The following is a 26,595-nucleotide window of genomic DNA, read 5'->3' as shown; positions in this document are numbered from 1 at the left end:
GGAGGCAGCCATGGAGCTATTAGCTCCATGGCTGCCTCCAAACCGGGCTCCTTTACCGGGTTCCTGCAATGAGGAATAACCGGGTCATTCTGACATAGGAGGACCTGGTAATTCCTTCTTGCACGAACCATTCCCCATTTCCATTTGAGCCCCAATAGGGCTCAATGGGAATGGGGATGGAGGTAACAACGGGCACATTACAAGTGTCCCGTAGTTACCTCCCTCTTCCCCTCGCGGGACCCGGAAAGGACACCAGGTTTTACCAGGTGTCCGATCCGGGTCCCGCAAAGGGAAGCTTGTAATTGGTGCTCCTGTAATGAAGGGGGCCGGTCCCGTACTGGCCCCCTTCATTCTGGGAGCGCCGGGGTCGTAATGAGACCCTATGTGTTTCTCTGGGATGAGGAGATACATTCAACGCTTGGGTTTGGAATTTTGGAACAGCCAACTGTGTCTTGTCACCACATGGCGGGCACGCCTTACAGCAAACAGCTGGGCTATTCTGGTCACCGGATGGCAAGTACAGCTGGGCAATTCGGGTCACTGGATGGCAGGGTGGCAGCGGGCATGCAGTTAGTGGGCAAAAGCAAGGCTGGTTTCAGGATGCTTCCCAAAGAAAATACCACAGCTTCTCCCTTTGGGTATTGGGATTTTTAGTGGGGTTTCAGGATAGAGGCCTTGCTGGGATGGCCAGCAATTCTTTGGCCTTGCTGGGATAGGATCAGCTATGCTTTGGCTTTGCATTGTGATCTGGAGTTGAGCAAGATGAATGTGGAAGATCAGGAACACAGCCGCATGAAATTCAGGAGGAGTGTCTGTCCTGAGTTCTGTCAACCACTCTTTATATAGAGCATGGTGACATCACAGAATTATTGGTGGGCAGAACTGAGTTAGGCCGATCCCTAAAGAAGCAGATAGGACAGCCTAAGTTAATCACTTCCTTGAGGAGGAGTCCCAGTTTATGAGGTTGCATTTTATGAGGTAAAAAGCCATCACACAGTGCTTTTTGCCAAAAACCAGTTTTGCCATAAATGGCAAATTTTTATAGTTGGGTCATCTTAATAAGTTACATAAGCAGGTTACATATTTTATACAGAACATGCCAGTCCAACTCTGTAGTCTGTAAAACATTATTTCGCCCTTCGAATGATCTTTGGTAATTTTTAATGTGAAACATTCTGCCTAAAATTCTATAACTTTAGGTGTGTGTACATACTATCATGGGGCCTATTTCTGTTAATTTTTTACATTCCATCATATGTCCTTCCCCCATGATTCACATTCTTCTGCCGTTTGTGTCCCATACATGCTATTGACAGTCAAGATATCTTATTTGAAAGCCACAAAAATCATCTTTAAACTGTGTATAACTTTTACATTTTTGTGGGGTCCGGGTGCAAAGATAAAAGTCTTAAAAATGTATTTATAAAATAGTCTTTGGAGACAAATGGACATCCTTTGTCCTTCACTGGAACCATTGTTTTCTCTTCAGCTACCCTCCAACTGTCAGTTCAGCCGATTGTGGACGGGTTTTCCCAGTTTGATTGAAGGTTTATGACTTCACAGGTTGGTGTCGCAAAAGTGCCATTGTAAGAGACTGGAGCACAGACCAAAGTCTGTAAAGGTAGCAGTTATCACTTGTGTGTTAGGATATACTGTGAATGGCCTTCTGTTACTAGTATTCCCCCCCCCCCAAGCAGAAACCTGTCTTGGGCTGATTTCTCCCAGGTTTTCAATGTAGAATAATGTATTTTCTTTATTTATTTTTGCTCTGAGTTAGAAGAAATATTGCTGAATAAAACCACCTCATATATGTATTTCACAGCACAATCCCCTTTCACATTGCTAGGCAAGGATACGTTTTTGTTCAACATAATACCTTTAAAACAGGCATTTTCTTGTTTGATTTGCAAAAGCCCATTTTTGACACATGTGGTGACAGCTGCTAGCATTTTCCTTTCAAATTTGATTTTTCCATCTGACTTCCCGATACTGTTCTGTAGCCAACTTCTTTTACACAACAGTCTGTACAAGGCAAAGGTCTCCATGAAATTGACATGTGCACAGAAAGCAAACATTTCTTTTCAAGCTGTGATTTTTGACATTTTGTAGCAAAGGTTTAATCATTTTTCCTTGCAGCTGAAGTAAAGCTTTGTTGATTTTCTCAGATATGGCTGGCACAGAGCCTCTGATTCAGGGATCATGCTTTCTTCTGCTGAAGCACAATGTGGATATGGATGGGCATGTTATGGCCCTATTAATAAGAGTAGTTTGATGAAACACAGATGAAAATAGTCTCAGGGCAGCCTTCTTCTCAATGTGAAATATTTCCTTTTTCAATGGGAACTTTGGCCTTGCAGCAAAGCAGCGCTGCTTTTTCACTCCTCTTATTTTGTACATGTAAGCAACACACTGGCAGACTTTTTCAGTGTGCCCCCTTGTACCATCCTGCCCAATATGTGCTTGGAAAGGTGGTGCAGCCATCTTTTTGTCATTGCAAAAGTAGTTTTGGTATGAGGCAATGGTGCCACAGGAGCCAGCGCAGCCATTTTGCTGGTTCTGCTGAAGTGCATCTTGGTGATGTGGGGAAGTACTGCTGAGTGGGTAAATATATCCCACAAATCAAAGAAGCCATCCATTAAGGAAAGGGCTCAAGTCAAATCCAGCATGCCGTCGAGCCCGCATTGAAGGCCAGATCCTCATCAGGAGCCATCGAGGCCTATACTCAATGGCAAGTCATTGAAGGTTCCTTCGAGCCACAAGCATAAAGACAAGTCGAGGTCATCAACGCCAGCTGCGCTCTCGACGCCAACTAAACCCTCGACATTGATGACACCGTCGACGGCAGCTACACCATCGATGCCAGCTGTACCATTGATGCCGACTGCGCCCTTGATGCCAGTCAGTCCGTCGATGCCTACCGTGCAAACTAAACCAATGGCACCATCGAATTCGAAATCGATGACTCCTTGAGCTTCGAGTTCTCAATTTCTTAAGCCTTCCATGCCTTTCCCTGTTAAAAACCTATTTTCCTTTACCCAGGAATGAGTATTTCAAGTCTCTTGCCTCAATGTATGAGGACAATGATCTATCAGACAATGATGCCCCCTTTGGACTCCAATCTGGCACACCCAATGTACCTGAAAGCTTTATCTCTGAAGAGTCCAGGTTAAAGACCTTTATTATAATTTACAGACGGCCAGTGGGGTAGACACCTCACCTGAACTGGATTATGGCAGACCTGAGGCTGGTGAGCACACAAATGTCTCCGATAGACAGTTTATGTCTAAAGTAGTAGACTATATGGGGTGGAGTAGACCTCCCCTCCCCTATGAACAGGACGATTTGACAGACATCCTTCATAATGGTCCGCATTTGGATCCTATATTACCCTTTCATGTTGATCTCCAGAAAAGGGTGGCAGCAAATTGGGAGACACCAGAAACGAATCCGGCTGTGAATAAAAACTTGACCAAACAATACTGCCCTTCCAGTATTGACCCCGACTACCTGTTTAAACACCCCACTACAGAGCGTCTGGTGGTACAGGCAGCTACTGCAACTTACAAGCATGCAGTTTATCCTAATATCCCTCCAGATAGGGATGACAAGAGAGTAGATGGATGGGCTAAAAAAGAAATCAGCCAACCTCACATGTGCCCTTGAAAAATTCTCATTCACTCTATGGGACTGCCTTTCAATGGCGGCAGAGCACATTCCTGAGGGGGCGGAAAGAGAGGGTTTCTTGGCCATAGTTAGAGAGGGCAAAGAAGCCATGTGTGAGTCTCTTCACTCGAATCTGGATTTTGCTGACCGCATCAGCAGAGCCATGGCTACTAGCACCGTAATATGCAGATTTGCGTGGTTGAGGAAGTTAGGATTTGCACTGGATGTGTAATCCAGTCTCTTCAACATGCCTTTTGACGGGTCTCACTTTTTGGCATCAAGGCTGATGAGAGCCTTAAGAAGTCGCAGACCACAAAGGTGGCAGTTCAATCTTTAGTTGCCGCTATTAGGCAACCTCAGTCCTTTCGCCCTGGTGGGCAGCCTTGGAGGGGTAGATCTTTTTGCTACTACTCTTCAGTTGGAAGAGCAAGAGGAATGGCTCGTGGTGGACGAGGGAGAGGTGCAAATCCCGCTCAAGCAGTGGCAAACTTACCATCAGACACTGCATCAGCCACCTCAAAACCTCTGAGGTCTTGAGTCACAAATCACCAGAGGCAGACTGTCTCAGCATCTGCAAGAATGGCGAGACATTACTTCGGATTCTTGGGCACTGGAAACCATAGTCCACGGTTACTGACTTCCTTTCATTCAGAGACCTCAGAACCATCCACTGGGGAACCACTCTTTGAGGATTCTGGATCCGCACTTTGTGCAGGAAATTTTTACCCTGCTAGAGAAAGGCACTATAGAACCGGTGCCTGTAGCAGAGAGGAACAAGGGATGCTATTCTCCATATTTCCTAATACCAAAGAAGGACAGAGGACCGAGACCCATCTTGGACTTGAGATACTTGAACAAGTTCCTTAGGAAGTACAAGTTAAAGATGGTCACACTTTTTCAGATCTGTCAGGCCCTCCAACTGCAGCATTGGATGGTGTCATTAAACCATCAGGATGCTTATTTTCATGTGCCTATCCATCTCAAGCACAGAAAATACCTGAGGTTCGCCGTTGGCAGTTCTCATTATCAGTTTCGAGTTCTGCCATTCGGGCAAGCCTCTGCCCCAAGGTTTTTCACCAAACTGATGGCGGTGGTGATAGCGAGTCTCAGGGGAGGGGGGATTCATGTCTACCACTACCTGGACGATTGGCTGATCAGGGCGCATTCTCTCGAACAAGTCCTGCATCATCTCAGCATAACCTGCCACTCTCTTCACAGATTGGGCTTCTCCCTCAGTTACAAGTTGTCTCAAAAGACACCTTCTCAGAAGCTCCAATTCATTGGGGCTCTACTGGATACATCCTTGGGAAAGTGCTCGCCACTTGATATGAGTTCTCTAGACATTCTACAGATGGTCTCCAAATTTCAGAATGCCCAGTGTCTCCCGGCCTACAATTATTTGAGGTTGATTGGCTTTATGGCATCCAGCATTTTTCTATAGCCATAGGCCTGCCTGAGAATGAGATGCCTTCAATGGGTTCTCAGAGCACAATGATCCCATTTCTCAGGAAACACGTCGGACCTACTTCAGGTTCCAAGCAGGGTTGCACGGGATCTCCTGTGGTGGACTTGCAAGGACAAGTTTTGAAGGGAGAACCCTTTTGGCAACCATGGCCAGAGATAGCAGTAGTGATGGACACCTCACTCATGGGGTAGGGAGCCCACACCAATGATCTGTCAGTCAGCGGTCGTTGGTCTCAATCGGAGTTCAAATTACATATCACTCTTTTGGAACTGAGGGCAATCAGACTAGCGCTGAAGGCCTTGCTGCCCTTTGTAGGGCAAAAGAATGTCCTGATAATGATGGACAACACAGTGGCCATGTAGTACCTCAACAAGAGAGGTGGTGTAGGGTCACTACCACTGTGCAGAGAGGCAATGCAGCTCTACTACTGGGCAATTTAAGAAGGAATCTCTATAACGGCAGTTCACCTAGCCGGAGAAGAGTAGACGGTGGTGGGCGCTCTGAGCAGGCAGAGCACAGCCTTCCATGAGTGGGACCTATCTTAGGAAGTCCTTCAAGAGATTTTCACCATTTGGGGAACCCCCCTCAAGTGGATCTGTTCACAACCACTGTCAACCTGGAAGTGCGAACTGTACTGCTCCAGGAAAATTTCTATTATAGGAGCTCCAGGAGATGCGGTCATAGTGGACTGGGAGTTTCCACTCCTGTACTCATTTCCTCCAGCACTTGTCAATCCTCATGTGATCAGGAGGTTGAGAAAGTTCGGGAAACACTGGATCTTAATTGCCCCGAATTGGGCCAGGAGGACGTGGTACCCGGGCCTTCTGGACATGTCCATCTGCCCTCCAATGTATCTTCCACAAAGAGAGGGCCTTCACTCAAGAGAGGAGAGTCGGATTCTCCATCCAGAGGTCAAAACACTCAGTGTTCACGCATGGTTTCTGGGAGTCTTGTATACAAAGATTGCGACCTCCCTGATGACATAATGGAAATTTTGCTTTCGGCTAGAAAGCCAGCAACAAAGTCCTTGTACCGTTGCCGTTGGAACAAATTCTGCAGCTGGTGCAAAGGCAAGAATGCAGACCCTTTTCTGTGCAAAACACCAGATGTTTTATCCTTTCTACTATCCTTACCAAACTAGGGCTCCAGGTTGTAACTATTAAGGGCTATTTGGTGGCGCTATCCCTCTTTAAGCACTTGTCAGAGGAATGTTCATATTTCAAAATGCCACTAGTGACACAATTTCTAAAGGGGCTCACCAATGTGTTCCCCCCATCGGCCGAACTCTTCAAAATCTGCAACGAGCTGGCCAACCCTGCTACAGTCTCCGCCCCTCCTCTCGCCTCGCAGGCTCTTTGCAATGCCCTTGCCTCTCACTTTATCTCTAAAACCCAGGACATCCTGTCCACCCTCTCCTCCGCTCCCCCTCCTCCTGTCTCTCCTTCTCGGCTTGCTGACCCTCCCTCAGCTAACCTCATCCCCCTTTTTCCTCCTTCCCTCTTTTCTCCCTTTATGAGGTAGCTAGACAAGTCCGATCTATGAAAACCTCATCAAAACAGGTCCATCCCTGTTCCTCTAAAACCATTAAGGACCACATTGACACCCTTGCTGCGGCCCTTGCCGATTTCTGCAACCTCTCCTTTGCCTCTGGCTCTTACCTCTCCCATTTTAAGCACTTCCTTGTGCATCCTCTCTGCCCAATTTCCATTACTCCCTTTTTGGGTAAGCTTGTGGAAAAGCTGGCCATCTCTCAGCTTAATCTTCATTCCGACTCTGTTGGCTCCCTCCATGACCACCAATCTGGCTTCAGAGCTGCCAGATCACAGAAACTGCTCTCCTGAACATCTGTGAAGACCTGCTCTCCCACCTCGATTCTAACATTCTCACTGTCCTCATCCTACTTGATCTCTCCTCTGCGTTTGACACAGTCAACCATACCACCCTGCTCAATTGTCTCTGTGACAACCTGGGTATCACTGATCAGGCTCTGGCCTGGCTGACATCTTTTCTGTCTGATCAACCCTCCCTGCCAAGTACAACTTGGGTACTTCATATCTTCTATCTCCCTCTCCACATATGGTGTCCCCCAGTGCTATGCTGACGACGCCCAACTCATTTTCAGGCTTCCTTCAGCCTCCTCCTCTCCTTCCCTCATCTCAAATTGTCTAATCCTCATTCAAAATTGGTGTGCCGCCAACGATCTATGTCTAAATGCTTACAAGATCCTCCTTATTGGTACACCATCTCCATCCTTTCAGTCGCAGACCACAAAGGTGGCAGTTCAATCTTTAGTTGCCGCTATTAGGCAACCTCAGTCCTTTCGCCCTGGTGGGCAGCCTTGGAGGGGTAGATCTTTTTGCTACTACTCTTCAGTTGGAAGAGCAAGAGGAATGGCTCGTGGTGGACGAGGGAGAGGTGCAAATCCCGCTCAAGCAGTGGCAAACTTACCATCAGACACTGCATCAGCCACCTCAAAACCTCTGAGGTCTTGAGTCACAAATCACCAGAGGCAGACTGTCTCAGCATCTGCAAGAATGGCGAGACATTACTTCGGATTCTTGGGCACTGGAAACCATAGTCCACGGTTACTGACTTCTTTTCATTCAGAGACCTCAGAACCATCCACTGGGGAACCACTCTTTGAGGATTCTGGATCCGCACTTTGTGCAGGAAATTTTTACCCTGCTAGAGAAAGGCACTATAGAACCGGTGCCTGTAGCAGAGAGGAACAAGGGATGCTATTCTCCATATTTCCTAATACCAAAGAAGGACAGAGGACCGAGACCCATCTTGGACTTGAGATACTTGAACAAGTTCCTTAGGAAGTACAAGTTAAAGATGGTCACACTTTTTCAGATCTGTCAGGCCCTCCAACTGCAGCATTGGATGGTGTCATTAAACCATCAGGATGCTTATTTTCATGTGCCTATCCATCTCAAGCACAGAAAATACCTGAGGTTCGCCGTTGGCAGTTCTCATTATCAGTTTCGAGTTCTGCCATTCGGGCAAGCCTCTGCCCCAAGGTTTTTCACCAAACTGATGGCGGTGGTGATAGCGAGTCTCAGGGGAGGGGGGATTCATGTCTACCACTACCTGGACGATTGGCTGATCAGGGCGCATTCTCTCGAACAAGTCCTGCATCATCTCAGCATAACCTGCCACTCTCTTCACAGATTGGGCTTCTCCCTCAGTTACAAGTTGTCTCAAAAGACACCTTCTCAGAAGCTCCAATTCATTGGGGCTCTACTGGATACATCCTTGGGAAAGTGCTCGCCACTTGATATGAGTTCTCTAGACATTCTACAGATGGTCTCCAAATTTCAGAATGCCCAGTGTCTCCCGGCCTACAATTATTTGAGGTTGATTGGCTTTATGGCATCAGGCATTTTTCTATAGCCATAGGCCTGCCTGAGAATGAGATGCCTTCAATGGGTTCTCAGAGCACAATGATCCCATTTCTCAGGAAACACGTCGGACCTACTTCAGGTTCCAAGCAGGGTTGCACGGGATCTCCTGTGGTGGACTTGCAAGGACAAGTTTTGAAGGGAGAACCCTTTTGGCAACCATGGCCAGAGATAGCAGTAGTGATGGACACCTCACTCATGGGGTAGGGAGCCCACACCAATGATCTGTCAGTCAGCGGTCGTTGGTCTCAATCGGAGTTCAAATTACATATCACTCTTTTGGAACTGAGGGCAATCAGACTAGCGCTGAAGGCCTTGCTGCCCTTTGTAGGGCAAAAGAATGTCCTGATAATGATGGACAACACAGTGGCCATGTAGTACCTCAACAAGAGAGGTGGTGTAGGGTCACTACCACTGTGCAGAGAGGCAATGCAGCTCTACTACTGGGCAATTTAAGAAGGAATCTCTATAACGGCAGTTCACCTAGCCGCAGAAGAGTAGACGGTGGTGGGCGCTCTGAGCAGGCAGAGCACAGCCTTCCATGAGTGGGACCTATCTTAGGAAGTCCTTCAAGAGATTTTCACCATTTGGGGAACCCCCCTCAAGTGGATCTGTTCACAACCACTGTCAACCTGGAAGTGCGAACTGTACTGCTCCAGGAAAATTTCTATTATAGGAGCTCCAGGAGATGCTGTCATAGTGGACTGGGAGTTTCCACTCCTGTACTCATTTCCTCCAGCACTTGTCAATCCTCATGTGATCAGGAGGTTGAGAAAGTTCGGGAAACACTGGATCTTAATTGCCCCGAATTGGGCCAGGAGGACGTGGTACCCGGGCCTTCTGGACATGTCCATCTGCCCTCCAATGTATCTTCCACAAAGAGAGGGCCTTCACTCAAGAGAGGAGAGTCGGATTCTCCATCCAGAGGTCAAAACACTCAGTGTTCACGCATGGTTTCTGGGAGTCTTGTATACAAAGATTGCGACCTCCCTGATGACATAATGGAAATTTTGCTTTCGGCTAGAAAGCCAGCAACAAAGTCCTTGTACCGTTGCCGTTGGAACAAATTCTGCAGCTGGTGCAAAGACAAGAATGCAGACCCTTTTCTGTGCAAAACACCAGATGTTTTATCCTTTCTACTATCCTTACCAAACTAGGGCTCCAGGTTGTAACTATTAAGGGCTATTTGGTGGCGCTATCCCTCTTTAAGCACTTGTCAGAGGAATGTTCATATTTCAAAATGCCACTAGTGACACAATTTCTAAAGGGGCTCACCAATGTGTTCCCCCCATCGGCCGAACTCTTCAAAATCTGCAACGAGCTGGCCAACCCTGCTACAGTCTCCGCCCCTCCTCTCGCCTCGCAGGCTCTTTGCAATGCCCTTGCCTCTCACTTTATCTCTAAAACCCAGGACATCCTGTCCACCCTCTCCTCCGCTCCCCCTCCTCCTGTCTCTCCTTCTCGGCTTGCTGACCCTCCCTCAGCTAACCTCATCCCCCTTTTTCCTCCTTCCCTCTTTTCTCCCTTTATGAGGTAGCTAGACAAGTCCGATCTATGAAAACCTCATCAAAACAGGTCCATCCCTGTTCCTCTAAAACCATTAAGGACCACATTGACACCCTTGCTGCGGCCCTTGCCGATTTCTGCAACCTCTCCTTTGCCTCTGGCTCTTACCTCTCCCATTTTAAGCACTTCCTTGTGCATCCTCTCTGCCCAATTTCCATTACTCCCTTTTTGGGTAAGCTTGTGGAAAAGCTGGCCATCTCTCAGCTTAATCTTCATTCCGACTCTGTTGGCTCCCTCCATGACCACCAATCTGGCTTCAGAGCTGCCAGATCACAGAAACTGCTCTCCTGAACATCTGTGAAGACCTGCTCTCCCACCTCGATTCTAACATTCTCACTGTCCTCATCCTACTTGATCTCTCCTCTGCGTTTGACACAGTCAACCATACCACCCTGCTCAATTGTCTCTGTGACAACCTGGGTATCACTGATCAGGCTCTGGCCTGGCTGACATCTTTTCTGTCTGATCAACCCTCCCTGCCAAGTACAACTTGGGTACTTCATATCTTCTATCTCCCTCTCCACATATGGTGTCCCCCAGTGCTATGCTGACGACGCCCAACTCATTTTCAGGCTTCCTTCAGCCTCCTCCTCTCCTTCCCTCATCTCAAATTGTCTAATCCTCATTCAAAATTGGTGTGCCGCCAACGATCTATGTCTAAATGCTAACAAGATCCTCCTTATTGGTACACCATCTCCATCCTTTCACTCTCTGGCCCTCCTCCTACCCCCCCTTGCGCGGCTAAGAACCTCGGGGTATCTTTGAGTGGTATGCAGTTCTTTTGCCGCAGGATTTTTCGTCGCAGGTATTTTTTTTGGGGGGTTTAAAAATTAAATAAATATTTGTGGGTGAAAGGGAATAATTTTTAAAAAAAAGGGGGACTTGGGGGGGTAACCCCCCAAAAAAAAAAAACGATTCGTTTTTTACCATAAAAAAACGACGATGAAAAGTCCTGCGATGAAAAATCCCGCGGCAAAATAACATAGAACCCTTTGACTCTACACTTTCCTTCTTCGCACACATCTCCAACGTCTCCAAGAGGTCAAACTTCTTATTGCACCTCCTTAGAGGAACACTGTCTTTCCTCTCCTTCCCTCAAAAGCTCACTGTCTCCCAAGCTCTGGTTCTCTCCAGACTGGATTACTGTTACAGCCTCTTTCTAAATCTACCTGCCTACACTCTCCGCTCTTTACAATTACTCCAGAACAGGACTGCGAGACGTGTCCTTGGCCTCAAGCCCTGGGATCGTATCTCTCCAGCCCTGAAATCCCTTCATTGGCTCCAAGTGGATGAAATGATTAAATTTAAAACCCTCTGCATTGTCCACAAGGCTTTCTGGGGCCTGAGTCCAAAATACCTTTAACTATCCCTCCGTAAATACTTCCCCGCTCGAGCCCTTTCACTCCTCTTCTTCTAACTCCCTCAGGGTTAGTCGTTTTTCAAAGAAACAAGCTGGGGGTAGATATCTGTCTTCGGCTGGTGCCTCCCTTTGGAACAGCCTCCCGGCTACCTTGAAACTTGAGGAAAACCATCTCCGGTTCCGGAAGCATCTCAAGTCCTTCCTCTTTGTCTCTGCCTTTGCCCCCCTTCTGCCCTGTTGATCTGTTTCTTCTCTTAGCATTGTGCACCTGGCCACCCTCTGTCTTTCATGCCCAGGTACCTGCTCACCCTGCCACCCTCCTGCACTGCCTCCAGTCCACCCTCTGCACTAGGGTTCTGTTTCTGTACCCATACAGTCCCCCTCCCACTTTTCTTCTGCACTTACCAAATATGCCTTATCTGACTAACTTTCACCTGTCACTTGCTGGCTGGACTACCATGGTTTATCGCCTGTATTTATTTATGTATTTAATATTTATTTGTATTTTCTCTCCTCTGGTCTGCACTTTCCACTCCCCCCCTTCCATACACTTTCCCCCTTTTGCCTTTCCATGCACTTGCGCTTTCTTAAATGTCACTAGGCCTAGTAAGATCACTTTATTATTTTTGTTCTCCCTTTTTCCCCTCCCCTTTTTGCCTGGTCGCGCTCTGAAATACTTGTGTACGAGCGCGATATAAATAAAATATCATTTCCTTTCATTTCATTTAATCTCTTTCCAGGTTCCAATTTGGGACCTTAATATGGTACTAACATTTCTAATGTGTGCATCCTTTGAACCGTTACATTCATGCCCATTAAGGTTGTTAACATTTAAAACCATTCTCTTGGTGGCATTAACTTCAGCCTGTAGAGTGTGAATTGCAGGCATTTACTTCCAAGCCACCCTTGACTATCTTCCATAAAGATAGGGTTGTTCTGAGGGCTAAACCTTCATTGTTACCCAAAATCATTTCTGATTTTCATGTAGGGCAGAAAATTGTTTTACCCACTTTCTATCCTCCACCTAATCCTGGCAAAGAGGAAAAGAGATTACATAAATTGGATCCACACAGAGCTCTGAGCTTTTACACATCTAGGCTATCAAAACCTTGCATTGGCGATCAGCTTTTTATAGGCTATACAGGTCATAAACTGGGTCGAGCAGTTACAAAACAGACCTTATACAGGTTTATCTTTCTGGCAATTTCAGAATGCTACAGAGTGGCGTGCAAGGATCCTCCGGAAGGTTTAAGGGCCCATTCCACCAGGGCCATGGATACATCTACAGCCCTGCAAAGGGGTGTACCGATAAAAAATATTTGTTAAGCAGTGACGTTGTGTTATATCCACAAATTCACAAAACATTACTGCCTTGAGTCTTCCCTCAGTCAGGATAGATGCTTTGGCAAATCCATCCTGCATTCGATTCATGAAAACAATTGAAAACGAAATTCTTACTCCCTCCACCAAAACAAACACTGCTTTGGGAGTCTATCAAAGATGAGGAATACATGTGGGGGACACAATCCATTACTTACCCCTGGCAACTTTCTTTTAACTGGATGTTACTCCCCCGCATTTCTCATCTCCCTCCCTACCAACCCCACAGTAGAATTTTCCATGCTATTACAGCTTTCACTCCTTCAAAGTTGAGTACGGTCAAACCTGTGGTTTTGCGGGTAGTTTATACTGTAGGGAAAAAAAACAGAACTGAAGCCAATAGATGCTGCACATGATATGTATGCCTTCGATTACATCATCCTCAAGATAGAGGCCGTTGAGGGACATGGAGTCGACTGCATCGACGCACAGAGCCCTATGCTGAAAATGTTTTCCAAAGCAGCTGAAGCTGGATATCAAATATCAAAGATTAGGAATATGTGGGAGGAACGGTTTATAGTGATAAAATCGAAAACAAAAAAGTCGAATGTCAAAATGTCGAAAAGAAAAAAAAATGTATGACGTTTTATGGTCTGTTAGCACCATTTTGCCAGTGCTTGGTAAGTGCCTATCGCATTACTCCGTACAAACTGTCATATGAGTATATTTTCCCTGAATCCTGACACATTGTTCTATTGCTTTTGTATTAAGGTTTTTTGTGGGATTGGGGACAGTGATGAGTAACGCTTCAAAATTTAAAATTAAAAGTTGAAATGGATGAGCAAAGTTTTCTAAAGAAAACATTTTAAATCAATTGATACTTATGTCACCTGGTTTTCCTTATTTCTCATATAGGCAACTCTTCAAAAACCATACAAGACATGTGGATTGTGTGGAAATGGTCAGAATGAACCAGGTAAGAAAGACGATGAACAGCGTTATATGCTTTTTAAAACCTTTCTTCAATTATTCTGAAAACCCTTTGCAAGCGTGGGTGCTTCTAAATATTAGTTAGAATTCTCGATTAATAATATAAGAATGGGAGATGCACACCAAATCTATCAACCAAGTGATCATTTCCATGGGATAATTGCTTGATTGATTCATTGGTTATTTATTATGCGTCTATACAAAAGTGTTTCAAGGCTTGCACCCAATGTAGTGAATGAAGGATAGTCATCCTATGCGACCAACACCATGCGGTTCAACTATCGATGAGCACCTTAGCATTGGTACATCAGAATGAGAACTCACAAACGTGAATTTGCCGGTGCTGCCAAAATCAGAGTGGCGAGAAGAGACACTGAGGGTGATTTTGAAAAAAGGCTTCAGCACAGAAAGAAAGCATAAAAGAACAGCATAATTAAGCCTTCATTTTGCACTCCAGACCATTTTCGTCCTCTACCAAGTCATAGGTTGGTCGCGAAGTAGAGTTTACAACTCTGCTGTGCTTTCCTCCTTTGTCTTGGAAGAGCATGAGATTGTCATGCAGAGTAAAACAAATGGATTCCTGCAGATTATGCCACAAATTAGAACTTGAATCCATTATTGAATGCCCTCTGCAAAGCTTAATTTGTTGGCAGCACTTACTTTTTTACAGGTTGTTGTGCAAAAGTGCAAAGTAAAGGTGACTTCAACTGGTTTTACTCTTTACCTTTGGTCTTTGCTTTGTGAAAGTTGAAAATTGTCCGCCGGGGTTACAACAGCAGGTGTGTGCTAACGTTGTGTGCCCCTGCATGCATTTTGTACTTGATTTAAAATGGTCCCCCATCCAAATGTAGGCTATGTGTATAGACAGAGTGCTGTGCACGAAAGGAACAATGATCAGGACAAGGTGTCATGAAAGGACAGAGGCAGTGGGTATGGCAAGGGAAATTTGCACACAATCAAATTGTGAATAGCTTTGTATCAAACAATATGCACTCAGGAACCAAGAAGATACATGTACACTAAATTACAGGATGTGCAAGTAGAGCGTGATAAGAATGTAAATACATGAAAAGGCATGTAGGGTAAGTACTTAGAAGGTCCTTATAATTACAAAGAAGTTTGCCAAGCTCCTCATCTACAATTGCTCTTTGCAGGTACTGTCAGCGCTAAGCCCACAAGCAATGACAAGCAATGACAGGATTTGTGAGCGAACACCCTTGATGGTATTGTAAAAGTTAACTTAAAGACAATACTCACAACAATCAGAAACGCCACCTGGTATGTCAGCAAAGCCCCCAAACCCTGCTGATCAAACAGGGACCCAGAAAGGCTACAACAGCAAAGGGAGGATAACTTAATCCATAAGACTCCTGACAAGGAACAAGTAGGAATAGTAATTATAGAATAGTGAGGAGAACATATCCATTCACACAGGGGCTGGATACAACAGCACACCGCACTCAACAATCAATAAGGATCAAGGAATGGACTCCAAAAGAAAGTAAAGTAACAGGAACAGGGAAATGAAATCGCAAGGGAAAAACCTCACACCTCTCAACCCAAGGAAGGAAATGCAAAATGGGACAAAATAGTAAATCTAAAAATGAGGGGTGACTAGAGGATCATGGTTACACTGCACAATAGGGCAAAGTCAAAGGAATAAAGAACACAAACTAGGCTGCACAGGAGAAGGAAAGCACTGAAAACCGCTGACTGTAAAAACAGTGGAAGACAGAAAAGGAATCCAGGAAGCAGAAAAAAAACAATAAGCACACTAAAATCAACAACCAGGGAACATGTAATAAGAAACTAGGAAGTGGGCACTAAGCTAAGAACTAGGAACAAGGGACCGGACACAAACGTGAACACTGCATCAATGACCAGAGCTGGACTGAAGAATACATAGGCTTTTAAAGCTGTCTAACGAGCACACGCCTGAGGTGTGCTGCTTGCTGCACCTGCCAGCCACAAGTGCTGCTCATCCTCCAACCAACCTTGTCCTGCAAGGGAGGAATGAAGCAGTGGGCCAGGCATTCTGGGAAGCATAGTCTTTTGATTAAAGTAGCATACTGGCTGCCAAAAACCTGGATTGGAACCGGAAGGGAGGTAACATGGGAAATAAGGATTTCACACTCCCAAGTCACCACAACACTGTCTCATAAGGTGCGGAAGGAAAGTCCAATAGGGAATAAACCCAAAAAGCAGGACCCCAAGTGGCAGGAACGAGAGCATAGGGAGCAAATTGTGACACAAGGACCTTGCTGCAAAACACTTTGTTCATTTTTTGTGAAGCATGTGGAGTGCTAAATCAAGTGTAGAATTTTTAAGCATGGTGTTACGCCGGATTTAGTAGTCTGGAGGATTTTCACTTTTTTGAGAGACGAAGTTAGGGCATAGACGAAACAAAATTTCTATTTCTGTTTCATGACATTTGTAAAGTGCTCTAAACCAAAAATATGGTTCCTGGGTGCTTTTTGCCATCCACACCCCTTCCGCCTGTCAAAAGCGAATACATATCCCCCAGCATCTGATTTTGATGGTGTTGGAAAAGCATTGAATTACAATGAAATGTGAATGGAGGATAGCGCAGGGGCAACACGCTGGTCTTGGATGCAAGACAACGCAGAGCAACAGATGTTTGAATCCCTGATCCGCACTTAGAAACCGAACGCAGGTATGGTATTAGGCGCGTTATTAAAAAAAAAACTTAAAAAAAATGTGTCCATCATTTTGCACCTGCAATCAAAATTGCATGGAGGGAGGTGCTAACGAGAGAATGAAAAAGATAGAATGAGAGAGATCGAGAGAGAGCTAATGAATAAAGGATTTAATTAATAGTGTGAGGTATTTACATGCCCCCAGCTTTTTGCAGCTGGCAATAGCCAGCATATTTCATAGGAATCCAATGCATTTTCGCTAGTATCAAAATCAGTTGCTGGCGGAAATGCTTTGAGTTTTTTTGCAGAGCAGATGGATTATGGATTTGTTAATGGGAATCCATATCCTTGCTCCTCCATACAAATAATTGAAAATGAGGCAGCTCCTAAAATGCACAGATGTTTATAAACTCATGTGAGCAAATGTTATGTGAGGCCGAGATTGACCCAGGTTTAGAGAAATAAACCATGACAAGGAAATTCATTGAGTGGGACAAGATTGAGAAGTAGTAAAATTTAAATAATCTAAAAATGTACAGAGAATGTCAAAGTACTTCAGTGGGATGTTCTGCACCTCTACCCTATATTGTAAAATTAGCATCAAGGGAACTACGAAATTGGTTCTAAAGTTCAGACTAAATTGCCTACTCACGCTAGAGGTCCTTAGACCTCGCATTGGCCTTTCCCGTGAGCAAAATAATTTTTAGGTTATGTAAATTAAAGCAGCTAGTAACTCTAAGGTATCTAATACTTCATTGCCCCTTTCTGACCCAAAGGGGTATTTTGTATTTTTTGCAAGTTTGTCGATTCTGTTCACACTGTTATGGGAGGCAGTACGTGTGTGCATATTTTGTTGGGAGAAAGTCTATCATTGACAAATGCATTGATTTTATGAAAGGCCATTTTGGGGTATTTGGGTGATATTCAGGTACTTACTGCTAATGTATTAAGTTTAAATGGATAAATGATTTTGGGAACAATCGTTTTTGAATTTAAATAATAATTGTGGGGATATATGTGCTACTGGATAGGTTTTGTATAAGGATTTTAGTTACATTTTAATATATGTGGTTTGCCTTTCTTAATGAGAAATGTTATGATGTAATGTTTTTCTTTGTATATAAAATGTCATTATGTAATGGTTTTTATTAATGGGAAAGTTTTCAATGGGAAACCCATACACAAAAACGTTTAAAAATTAAAACAAATGCACAGATAATTTTCATTCATGATTTTTATGCTTGCGTTTTATGAACAGCTTCATTGAATCACCCGTAATATGTTTTCTTTGAACGGTTTGGTCTAACACGAATACATCTTTATTTTGTAGTTGCAAATTTAAGAGAACATTTCACAAAATGCATAATTACTAGAGAATCTGGCGACAAAATAGAATTCACCACAGATCCATGCAAAGCAGGAACAGAGGTAAGCATAAGGCAGACAAACACATGATTAGACATTTGCTTTATATTGTTAATACAGGTGTAATTTGCTGCTACTCCTGTCAATTATAATGTGCAGAATTTCCAAGCTGTAGGTCTATGGCAGTAGCTATGTTATGAACATGACTGGGCTGATTTAATGATTTGTTGATGCCAGATGCATAACCGTAAATGTGCCTTCCTACCAGAACACACCAATATTATTAACACATGGAATCTGTGTGTGGTGGGTGTGCAGCACAAGCCCTACACCATGGGTGCACAACATACGGCCCGCGGGCCAGTTGCGGCCCGCCATGCTCTTTTGTCCGGCCCGCGAGGCACAAAGACTTTCCTAATGGAGGGCGGCCCGCGGCCGCCCTCCATTAGGAAAGTCTTTGTTGTCTTCCGGGCCGGACAAAACACTGGCCGTCATTGGCTCAGCACACATGCACCACGTTGCTCCTATGAGCCACGTAGTGTGTGTGTGCTGACCCAATGGAGGGCCAGCACTACGGCTGGCGTGGTCCATAAGGCTTGATGCCGGAAGGCATTTCAGCCTTGGACCATGCCAGCCGTAGTGCGATTCCAGCGACTTCCAGCTTACCTGCCTGCCTGCCTGCCTTCCAGCACGTCTCCGGTAAGTGGTCTGTTTGTGTTTGTGTGTCGGGTCTGTTTTACTTTATGTTTGTGTGTGTATGTTGCGATGGGGGGGGTGGGGGGGTGTCGGATGTGTATGAATGTTGGAATTTGAATGCATTTTATGTGTATGTTGAGATGCGGGGGTGGGGGGGTGTCGGATGTGTATGAATGTTGGAATGTTAATGTATTTTGTGTGTATGTTGAGATGCGGGGTTGGGGGGGTGTCGGATGTGTATGAATGTTGGAATTTGAATGTATTTTGTGTGTATGTTGAGATGCGGGGGTGGGGGTGGGTGTCGGATGTGTATGAATGTTTGTATTTGAATGTATTTTGTGTGTATGTTGAGATGCGGGGGTGGGGGTGGGTGTCGGATGTGTATGAATGTTGGAATTTGAATGTTTTTGTGTGTATGTTGAGATGCAGGGGTGGGGGAGTGTCGGATGTGTATGAATGTTTTGATTTGAATGTTTTTTGTGTGCTGAGTTGGGGGGGTGGGGGTTCGGGTCTGTATGGGTGCATGTTTGTGTGTGTGCTGAGTTGGGGTTGGGGGGGTTCGGGTCTGTGTGTGTGCTGATTTGGGGGGTGGGGGTTCAGGTCTGTATGGGTGCATGTGTGTGTGCTGATTTGGGGGGGTGGGGGTTCGTGTCTGTATGGGTGCATGTGTGTGTGCTGAGTTGGGGGGTGGGGGGTTCGGGTCTGTATGGGTGCATGTGTGCTGAGTTGGGGGGTGGGGGGTTCGGGTCTGTATGGGTGCATGTGTGTGTGCTGAGTTGGGGGGTGGGGGGTTCGGGTCTGTTAGGGTGCATGTGTGTGTGCTGAGTTGGGGGGTGGGGGGTTCGGGTCTGTAAGGGTGCATGTGTGTGTGCTGAGTTGGGGGGTGGGGGGTTTGGGTCTGTATGGGTGCATGCTTGAGAATGTGTGTGCTGCGTTGGGGGGCGGGGGGTTCGGGTCTGTATGGGTTCATGCTTGAGAATGTGTGTGGTGCGTTGGGGGCGGGGGTTCGGGTCTGTATGGGTGCATGCTTGAGAGTGTGTTTGGGGTATAGTGTTTGGTTGGGGGTGAGGGGGCCATGGGGCATAGTGTTTGGTTTGGGTGAGGGGGCCATGGGGCATAGTGTTTGGTTGGGGGTGAGGGATAGGGGGCATAGTGTTTAGTTGGGGGGTGAGGGACAGGGGGCATAGAGTTTGGTTGGGGGTCAGGGACAGGGGGCATAGTGTTTGCTTGGTGGGTGAGGGACAGGGGGCATAGTGTTTGCTTGGTGGGTGAGGGACAGGGGGCATAGTGTTAAGTTGGGGGTGGGAGCCATGGGGCATAGTGTTTGGTTGGGGGTGAGGGGGCCATGGGGCATAGTGTTTGGTTGGGGGTGAGGGGGCCATGGGGCATAGTGTTTGGTTGGGGGTGAGGGACAGGGGGCATAGTGTTTGGTTGGGGGTGAGGGACAGGGGGCATAGTGTTTGGTTGGGGGTGAGGGGGCCATGGGGCATAGTGTTTGGTTGGGGGTGAGGGATAGGGGGCATAGTGTTTACATGAGGAGTGGGGGCCATGGGGCATAGTGTTTGGTTGGGGGGTGAGGGGGCCATGGGGCATAGTGTTTGGTTGGGGGTGATGGTTAGGGGGCATAGTGTTTGCATGAGGCGTGGGGGCCATGGGGCATAGTGTTTGGTTGGGGGTGAGGGATAGGGGGCATAGTGTTTGCATGAGGCGTGGGGGCCATGGGGCATAGTGTTTGGTTGGGGGTGAGGGGGCCATGGGGCATAGTGTTTGGTTGGGGGTGGGAGCCATGGGGCATAGTGTTTACTTGGGGGTGAGGGGGCCATGGGGCATAGTGTTTGCTTGGGGGTGAGGGACAGGGGGCATAGTGTTTGCTTGGCGAGTGAGGGACAGGGGGCATAGTGTTTGGTTGGGGGTGGGAGCCATGGGGCATAGTGTTGCACTCCATGAGTGAACTCAATAATAAAGCTAAAACAGGCACAGTTAGGAGATGTACATCCTTTGCTTTTTTGAGGAAACCTGACTCAACGAAGGCCATACTCCTCTTGGGCAACCCAAACAGCAAACTATAGCAGTCCAAAATAACGGAATGTCCAATCAATGGTCAATAAAATATATATAATTTAATTAAACAGACGATATACAATAACTAAATTGAAATAAATTATAACAATGGAAAATGTGTAGTACAAAATGTAAGTTTGAAATGCAATAAAAATCGTTACCCCTCAAAAACACATTCTTTTTCCATGTGTTTAATACAAATTGGGGGTTGAAAAAGCCGCCTGACATGTCCCGCCTACCGCCCCGCCCACTTTTACTTTTCGGCCCACTATAGCCCTCATGTAAGGTACTTTCGGCCCTCTGTCAAAATCAGTTGTGCACCCCTGCCCTACACAGTCTCCCAAATCCCTATTGGGTGGGAGGGAGATGGATTGCTGACATCTGACCAACACCCCCTGACCACAAATAAAGTTGCTGTGAGGCAGACAACTCTTGAATTTACTAATCCTCCAAACCCATAGTCAGTGGGCTCCTTGAATGAACCTTCAAAACTTCTGCAGTTTGTTATGGCATAATGACAGAAAATCTTCGTCCTTAGACAGGAGGGAAAGAGATGACAGCTGCTCCTGCCAGCAAGGTAGATCAGGTCCAACCCATGAAGATTCGACAGAGAAGTACAGTGGAGTTCAATGAGATGTTTTATCCAGAGAGAAGGATCTCAGCAGCTCAAAAGGGGGTGTTAAAGGTTGAGCCAGAATTGGTCCATCGGCCAGCTGACAATGTGGATTTCTCTCGTTGCTATATCGCCAAGTGAAACAATCGAGGTGGTGATTTGGCAATGCACAACCCTTCTGATCTTCCTAGCACCATTTTGGGGTTGGGTAGACATGCTTGTATTATCATCAAAAATGATAAGTAGTCCAGGCATGAGGAACAGGATTCTGCTCGTCCCTGGCCTTATGTTTTTTTAATGCGATCTTGGTAGGTTAGCATCCTTCAACACACAACCTTCTTGACTCAATCACAAAACTCGATGATTCTGTACAGCACAGGCACCAACCAAGTAAGGTGAAGATTCTCCAAATTAGTGTGAGCAAGTTCCACTTTGTGTTGTTCAGGCCAGAGCTACAGTGATTTTTACAATAACGTGTTGTATTTTGAGATGAAACTGGATAGTAAACTAGAGGATTTACAGCATCATTGGTAGGGGAACCCATGACATGTTCGAATACGTAATATCTGGTTATCAGCGTTATACAGGATTATTTTGTTACATCAAACCATGGATGTGCCCATCGTCCACGGAAACAATGGATGTCAAATTGACATTTATATTTTTGTTTCACAACATCACTGAAGCTGTGCCTGATACAATTGCTGCTACCACACTGGGAAAGCTAGTGTACATTTATTTGCTGCCTTGACAAAAACAGTTTCCCTGCTTGATCTGTCCCATGTGTTAAAAACAAAGAAATAATGCAAGCAGAGTGAATGTTCTGCTTAAATAAATATGAGACACAATTCACACATACATACAGACACGCACAGCAACACACAAAACACATAAACAAGAGAATGAACACAGGAACAGAGGCACTTAAACATGTGCAGAGGCAGCTACAAAGCAAGGGAGATAAAACAAGCATTGACAAAGCCAACAGTTTGCCAGCTAGTTCCATCATATAGCAATTAAAATGATTGCCCAAAAATGCCAGGCAAATACATCATAGGCAAGGTGTTCCCTGAAATGACATGTGTGCCTATCAGATGCCAGATATATCTATCAAATGCCCGGTACTAACAGTATATGCCACATCTTGCAATCAAATAGGTTTTCAAAGTAAGGCGCCACATAATCCTACTACTCTAGTAAACTAGCCAGGTGCTCGCAGCATACGGAAGGCATTGCTTTCAAATGACAAGTACTTACATGCTATAGCCGGTAATATTAATGTCAGGCACTCTCATCATAGGCCAATGTGTGCCATCAAAGGGCAGGTGCTCACATCATATGATATCGTTAGTGTCAGAGTTACAATTCCCTTTTCTGGACTTGCTGGGGGCAGATGAAATGATGTCAGTGCGAGTCCAGGGCGGAAGAGGGCATGACGCTAGTCCATATGCCTTTGCGTCGGAAAAAAAGTGTTGCACTCAACAAAACATCCAACTACATTTGTGTTGTAATAAAACGAGCTCCTATTATTGTGCCAGTTCTAGTTATATTTTAAAACCTGCCCGTTGGTGGGTTAATATAGGGTCCATGTAATATTCACACTGACGGACTGCTGGAAGCATCATTGTCAGATAAGACCCACCTTCTTATCACAGTGTAGCAGTTTACTACTACTTTTTGCGAGTTCCATTCAAAATTAGAAGGAGCATATAACCTTTTCAGGGGTTTTCAGAATCGTGACTGTGCTGGACAGAACCTAGTTCAGATTCAGATCCGGTTTGGTCGTTTGAATTGCAGTGTGCTGGCTCCCTGTAGAAATGGCTACTATAGGGTAAAGGCAAGCAGTTGTGAGGCCAAGAGGATGGGCATAACATGCTACATGCACAGTGAGGACACTAGCAGAGTTCAGAAAAAAGCTGGCTAATGTGTTAGTACCGAGCATGCAATGGCAGTGCCTGGCAACTGCCGATCTAATGACTATGCAAGAGCCAACATTATTGGCTTTGTCAATGTTTCTTTTTAATAGGAATTTAGCACATGAAAAAAACCAGACATGCTCTATAAATAAAGTACAGAAGGTTTAATTGGAGAAGACATTTTTTTTGCACCAGTAGCTGGTTTGTAGCTGCACTTAAGCCATTACCTCTGAGAATACGTGCAAAAAAAAAAAAAAAAAACACAGCACAGAGCTAGCACAGAGGGATACTAGGGAGATGTACTTTGAGTAGAGAGGGGTAGGTAGTGGGTTTAATGGTCATAAGTACTAGCATGATCATGGTCGGTGAATGAGCGGGCAAGGCACATAACCCCAAAAAAAAACTCACAGGCTGTGCGTCCCTCCTCATATCCCATCTCTCTCTTATCTTCACTTCCCATGACAATAGTTTTATCTTACAGGCAGCACTCTTAGAGCCACCGCCCAGCCAAAACTAAAAATGTAACCCTTTAACCAAGCAAACAATTCAGTAGAAAGACTGCCAGAGCTCACGCCTCACCAATAACAGCGTATTGGACACATTTAGAGCATCTAGCGTGTGCAATGCCGTCATTGAACAACATTTTGTAGGGTTGTGACATGCTTTGTGTCTCCAGTGAATTAGAAGTAGATTGTGGATCGCCCTCTCTTTGCCGCGATTATATAAATAGGAGTGACATTTGACTGTCCCTCGAAGCTTCAAAGAGCAAAGGATGTGCTTTACTTTCTTTTAGCCTGTTAGCTAGGGACTTGAGAGTGGCCTTGTCGTGTTATGTAGATGCTTTACGCAGAGGTTCGGTGGGGAGGGCAGCTGGGCAAAGCATGAGCAAGCTGACTAGTTCCACAATCACATCTTTGCTGTGATGGGACCAGTAGAAGGGTGGGGAGTGGCTCAAGACGCTTCATAGACTTGATCGGCCCACCGGCTTTCTGTTAACCAACCCTGCTTTAAACGTACCCCACAGTAGTTTTCTGTCTGTTTTGTTAATGTCCTTTGTGGGAGAGTCCGGTAGGAATCCAAAACGCTTCCGAATATGCTTATTTTATACCGTATTTATCCCACTCTCTATTTGCCAGGGTTGGTACTTCTATGTGCATGCATGCAGCTTGTTTTAGCTGTCACATGTTTCTTTGAGTAGTTTGTTTTAGCAGCTCATAATAGTAGGATGCGAAAGTGCATGGTCTGTGTTTTCAGTGAGTCTGTTTCCTTTTAGGGTTTCATTCATCATTAATTGATCTTTGGTCTTATTCTCCACTATTGTTATCCATACAATATTCTGATCTGGAATGTATAAATATGGGGACTGCTTGAATATAATGTGTAAAACGTCATATGCAGATCAACGGCTTCCATTTAACATCATCATTCAAGGCCGTTATTACTTTTTACTGATTTAATCTTACATGCACATGTTTCAGGGCATGTGCTAACACTAACATGATTCTTCCCTGCTTCCGATCTTTTTCTGAAGTAACTATTCTATGAAACGTGAAGTATCTTCCCTTTTAACCCTTCGCAACGTTTTCAGCATGGGACAAGGCGGTTCACGCACACTCTTGGGCTTCTTTGGCACTAGGACACAGTTCTATTACCAGCATCAGGGCCTTCTGTGCCCAAGTCTCTTGATTCAGAGGGCCTGAGGCATCAAAAACAAACCACAAAAGTTCTGTTCCCTTTTCAATTCTTCAATTTGGATGATTCACATTTCACCCCGGACCCTGCTCAGCTGGGCTAAAAAACCCTTTTCACAATGTTTGCAACTTTGCATCCCCCTCTGCCGGGCTCAGGTCCTCCTCTTTAACACAATCAGCCCCCCTCAGTCGGGCTCAGACCAGTGTTCACTTTGCAGGCATCCTTCAGACTGGTTCACATTTGCTACAGTACTTTCTTTTGAATATTCCTTGTCTGGTAACTCACAGTTTACCCCGAATCCCCCTTGTCCGGTCTCAGATCCCCTTGATTAACAATTAGCCTCCCTCAGCCGGGCTCAGACCAACTTTACTCGTTACTTTGACTATCAAAGACTTTTGATTGTGCACAGGATTTTGCTCCTTCAAAGTTGCGGCTCTTCCCCGAAAAGGTCAAGGGTAGTTCCTTGCTGCCCTCTTTGATCTTGCTGCCTTTCTCCTCGATTCAAACTGCCAACTCCGAATTGCTGCTTCCTTGTGCGTTTTGCCTTGCTCAGAGTGTGCTTTCGTGCTCTGCCTTTTATCCATGTGGGGACATGTGTCGGAAATCAGGTGTGTGTTATTATTGGTGATTGCCTGACTCTTGTGTTGGGACATGTCAGGTGTATGGCTTTGGTGTTAGTCCATTTTTGCTCAAGGTATACTCTCCATGAAAAAGTGTTTGTGCTGGAGAAGGGGGGTGGGAGGATTAAGCTTCAAAATACCCTACCTGGTAGGATGGGGAAAAGATGTTACAAGGAAGGGGATACTCCGTCTCACCCTACCATGCCCCACTCCCACTCCCCGAAGACCCCTCATCCAGGTGATCCTCCTGCACCAGGTCCACCCCCAGGACCTGGTTCCAATAGTGACGGCCGTGTCCTGGCCACCTGGATGAAAGATCCCCAGGGACTAGCTGGTTAGACACCTTCAGGTTTCTCATATCACCCCTGCTGGGTATTTCACCCTTCTCTGCCTTTCCACGACTGCTAGCCCAATGTGGACTGATTGCCCCTTTAGGCCATTTGTGTCATGGTTGCATCTATGGAGCATTTGCCTGGATGCTCTAGCCACATTGGTGCACCACATGGAGCCAGCGTCTTCTGTACATGCTGGCACATCCTGGTCACACACGCACAGCGGCCTGATGCAGCATAGGCTCCACTAACTTAATAGAACCGTACATGCGCTCAAGATCACTGCTGCATCTGGGGCATGTGCCATGTACAAACACAGCAACTGCTTGCTACAAACAAGGCAAGCCTCCTTTCCATGACAGTCTCTATTCAGGGACTGTTGGAGACTCAATCACCTTCCATGCAGTGAGTGATGCTTCTGTTCACCATCCCTTTTCGCTTCCCCAGCCTCCTCAGCTGTTATTCCTTGCTGGTCTTCCCTTATCTGTGCATTGTCCTTCATTGCTATGTCCCCTGACTGCCCAAAGCCTTGTTGCTCCTATCAGGGCTTCTCTTTTGCTGTTCCTTCCTGTTTCTCCAGTTTTCTTTTCTGTTGGATGCTGCTGCCCTCTTGGTCCATCTGTCTTCTGGATTTATCCGTAGAAGACCAACTCATCCATCACAGTGGTAACACTGTCCCTGCTTAATGCTAATGGTGGACCTTTTTGTGGTATCGTAGGGCAGGGAGAATATTATCATGACCCCTGGTGTTCCTCTTCTGGCTTGTCTATGGTTTTGCCTCTGTGTGCAACTTTACCCTGGAGAGTAATGCTTGCCATGCATCCCTCACCTTGCTAGGATGACCACAGGCACAGGCTTAAAACAAGATGAGCTGT

At 45.7% G+C, this 26,595-nt stretch overlaps 1 protein-coding gene across 50 annotated transcripts in view; it reads left to right on the top strand.

The window, feature by feature from the left end:
• LOC138513982 (mucin-19) overlaps positions 1–26,595 on the top strand; it is a 1,848,798-nt gene that overhangs the window by 506,924 nt on the left and 1,315,279 nt on the right. For all 50 annotated transcript variants that reach the window (XM_069629210.1, XM_069629207.1, XM_069629194.1 and 47 more), the window contains exons 28-29: positions 13,694–13,754; positions 17,756–17,853. In XM_069629210.1, the coding sequence (XP_069485311.1) occupies positions 13,694–13,754; positions 17,756–17,853 (159 nt within the window). The remainder of the gene's footprint in view (positions 1–13,693; positions 13,755–17,755; positions 17,854–26,595) is intronic.

This window comes from Ambystoma mexicanum, chromosome 12 (genome assembly GCF_040938575.1).
Source record: "Ambystoma mexicanum isolate Mex_15411 chromosome 12, UKY_AmexF1_1, whole genome shotgun sequence".
Classification (NCBI taxonomy): Eukaryota; Metazoa; Chordata; class Amphibia; order Caudata; family Ambystomatidae; genus Ambystoma; species Ambystoma mexicanum.
Note: the sequence above shows the minus strand (reverse complement) of the source record. Positions and strands in the feature narration are given on the sequence as shown.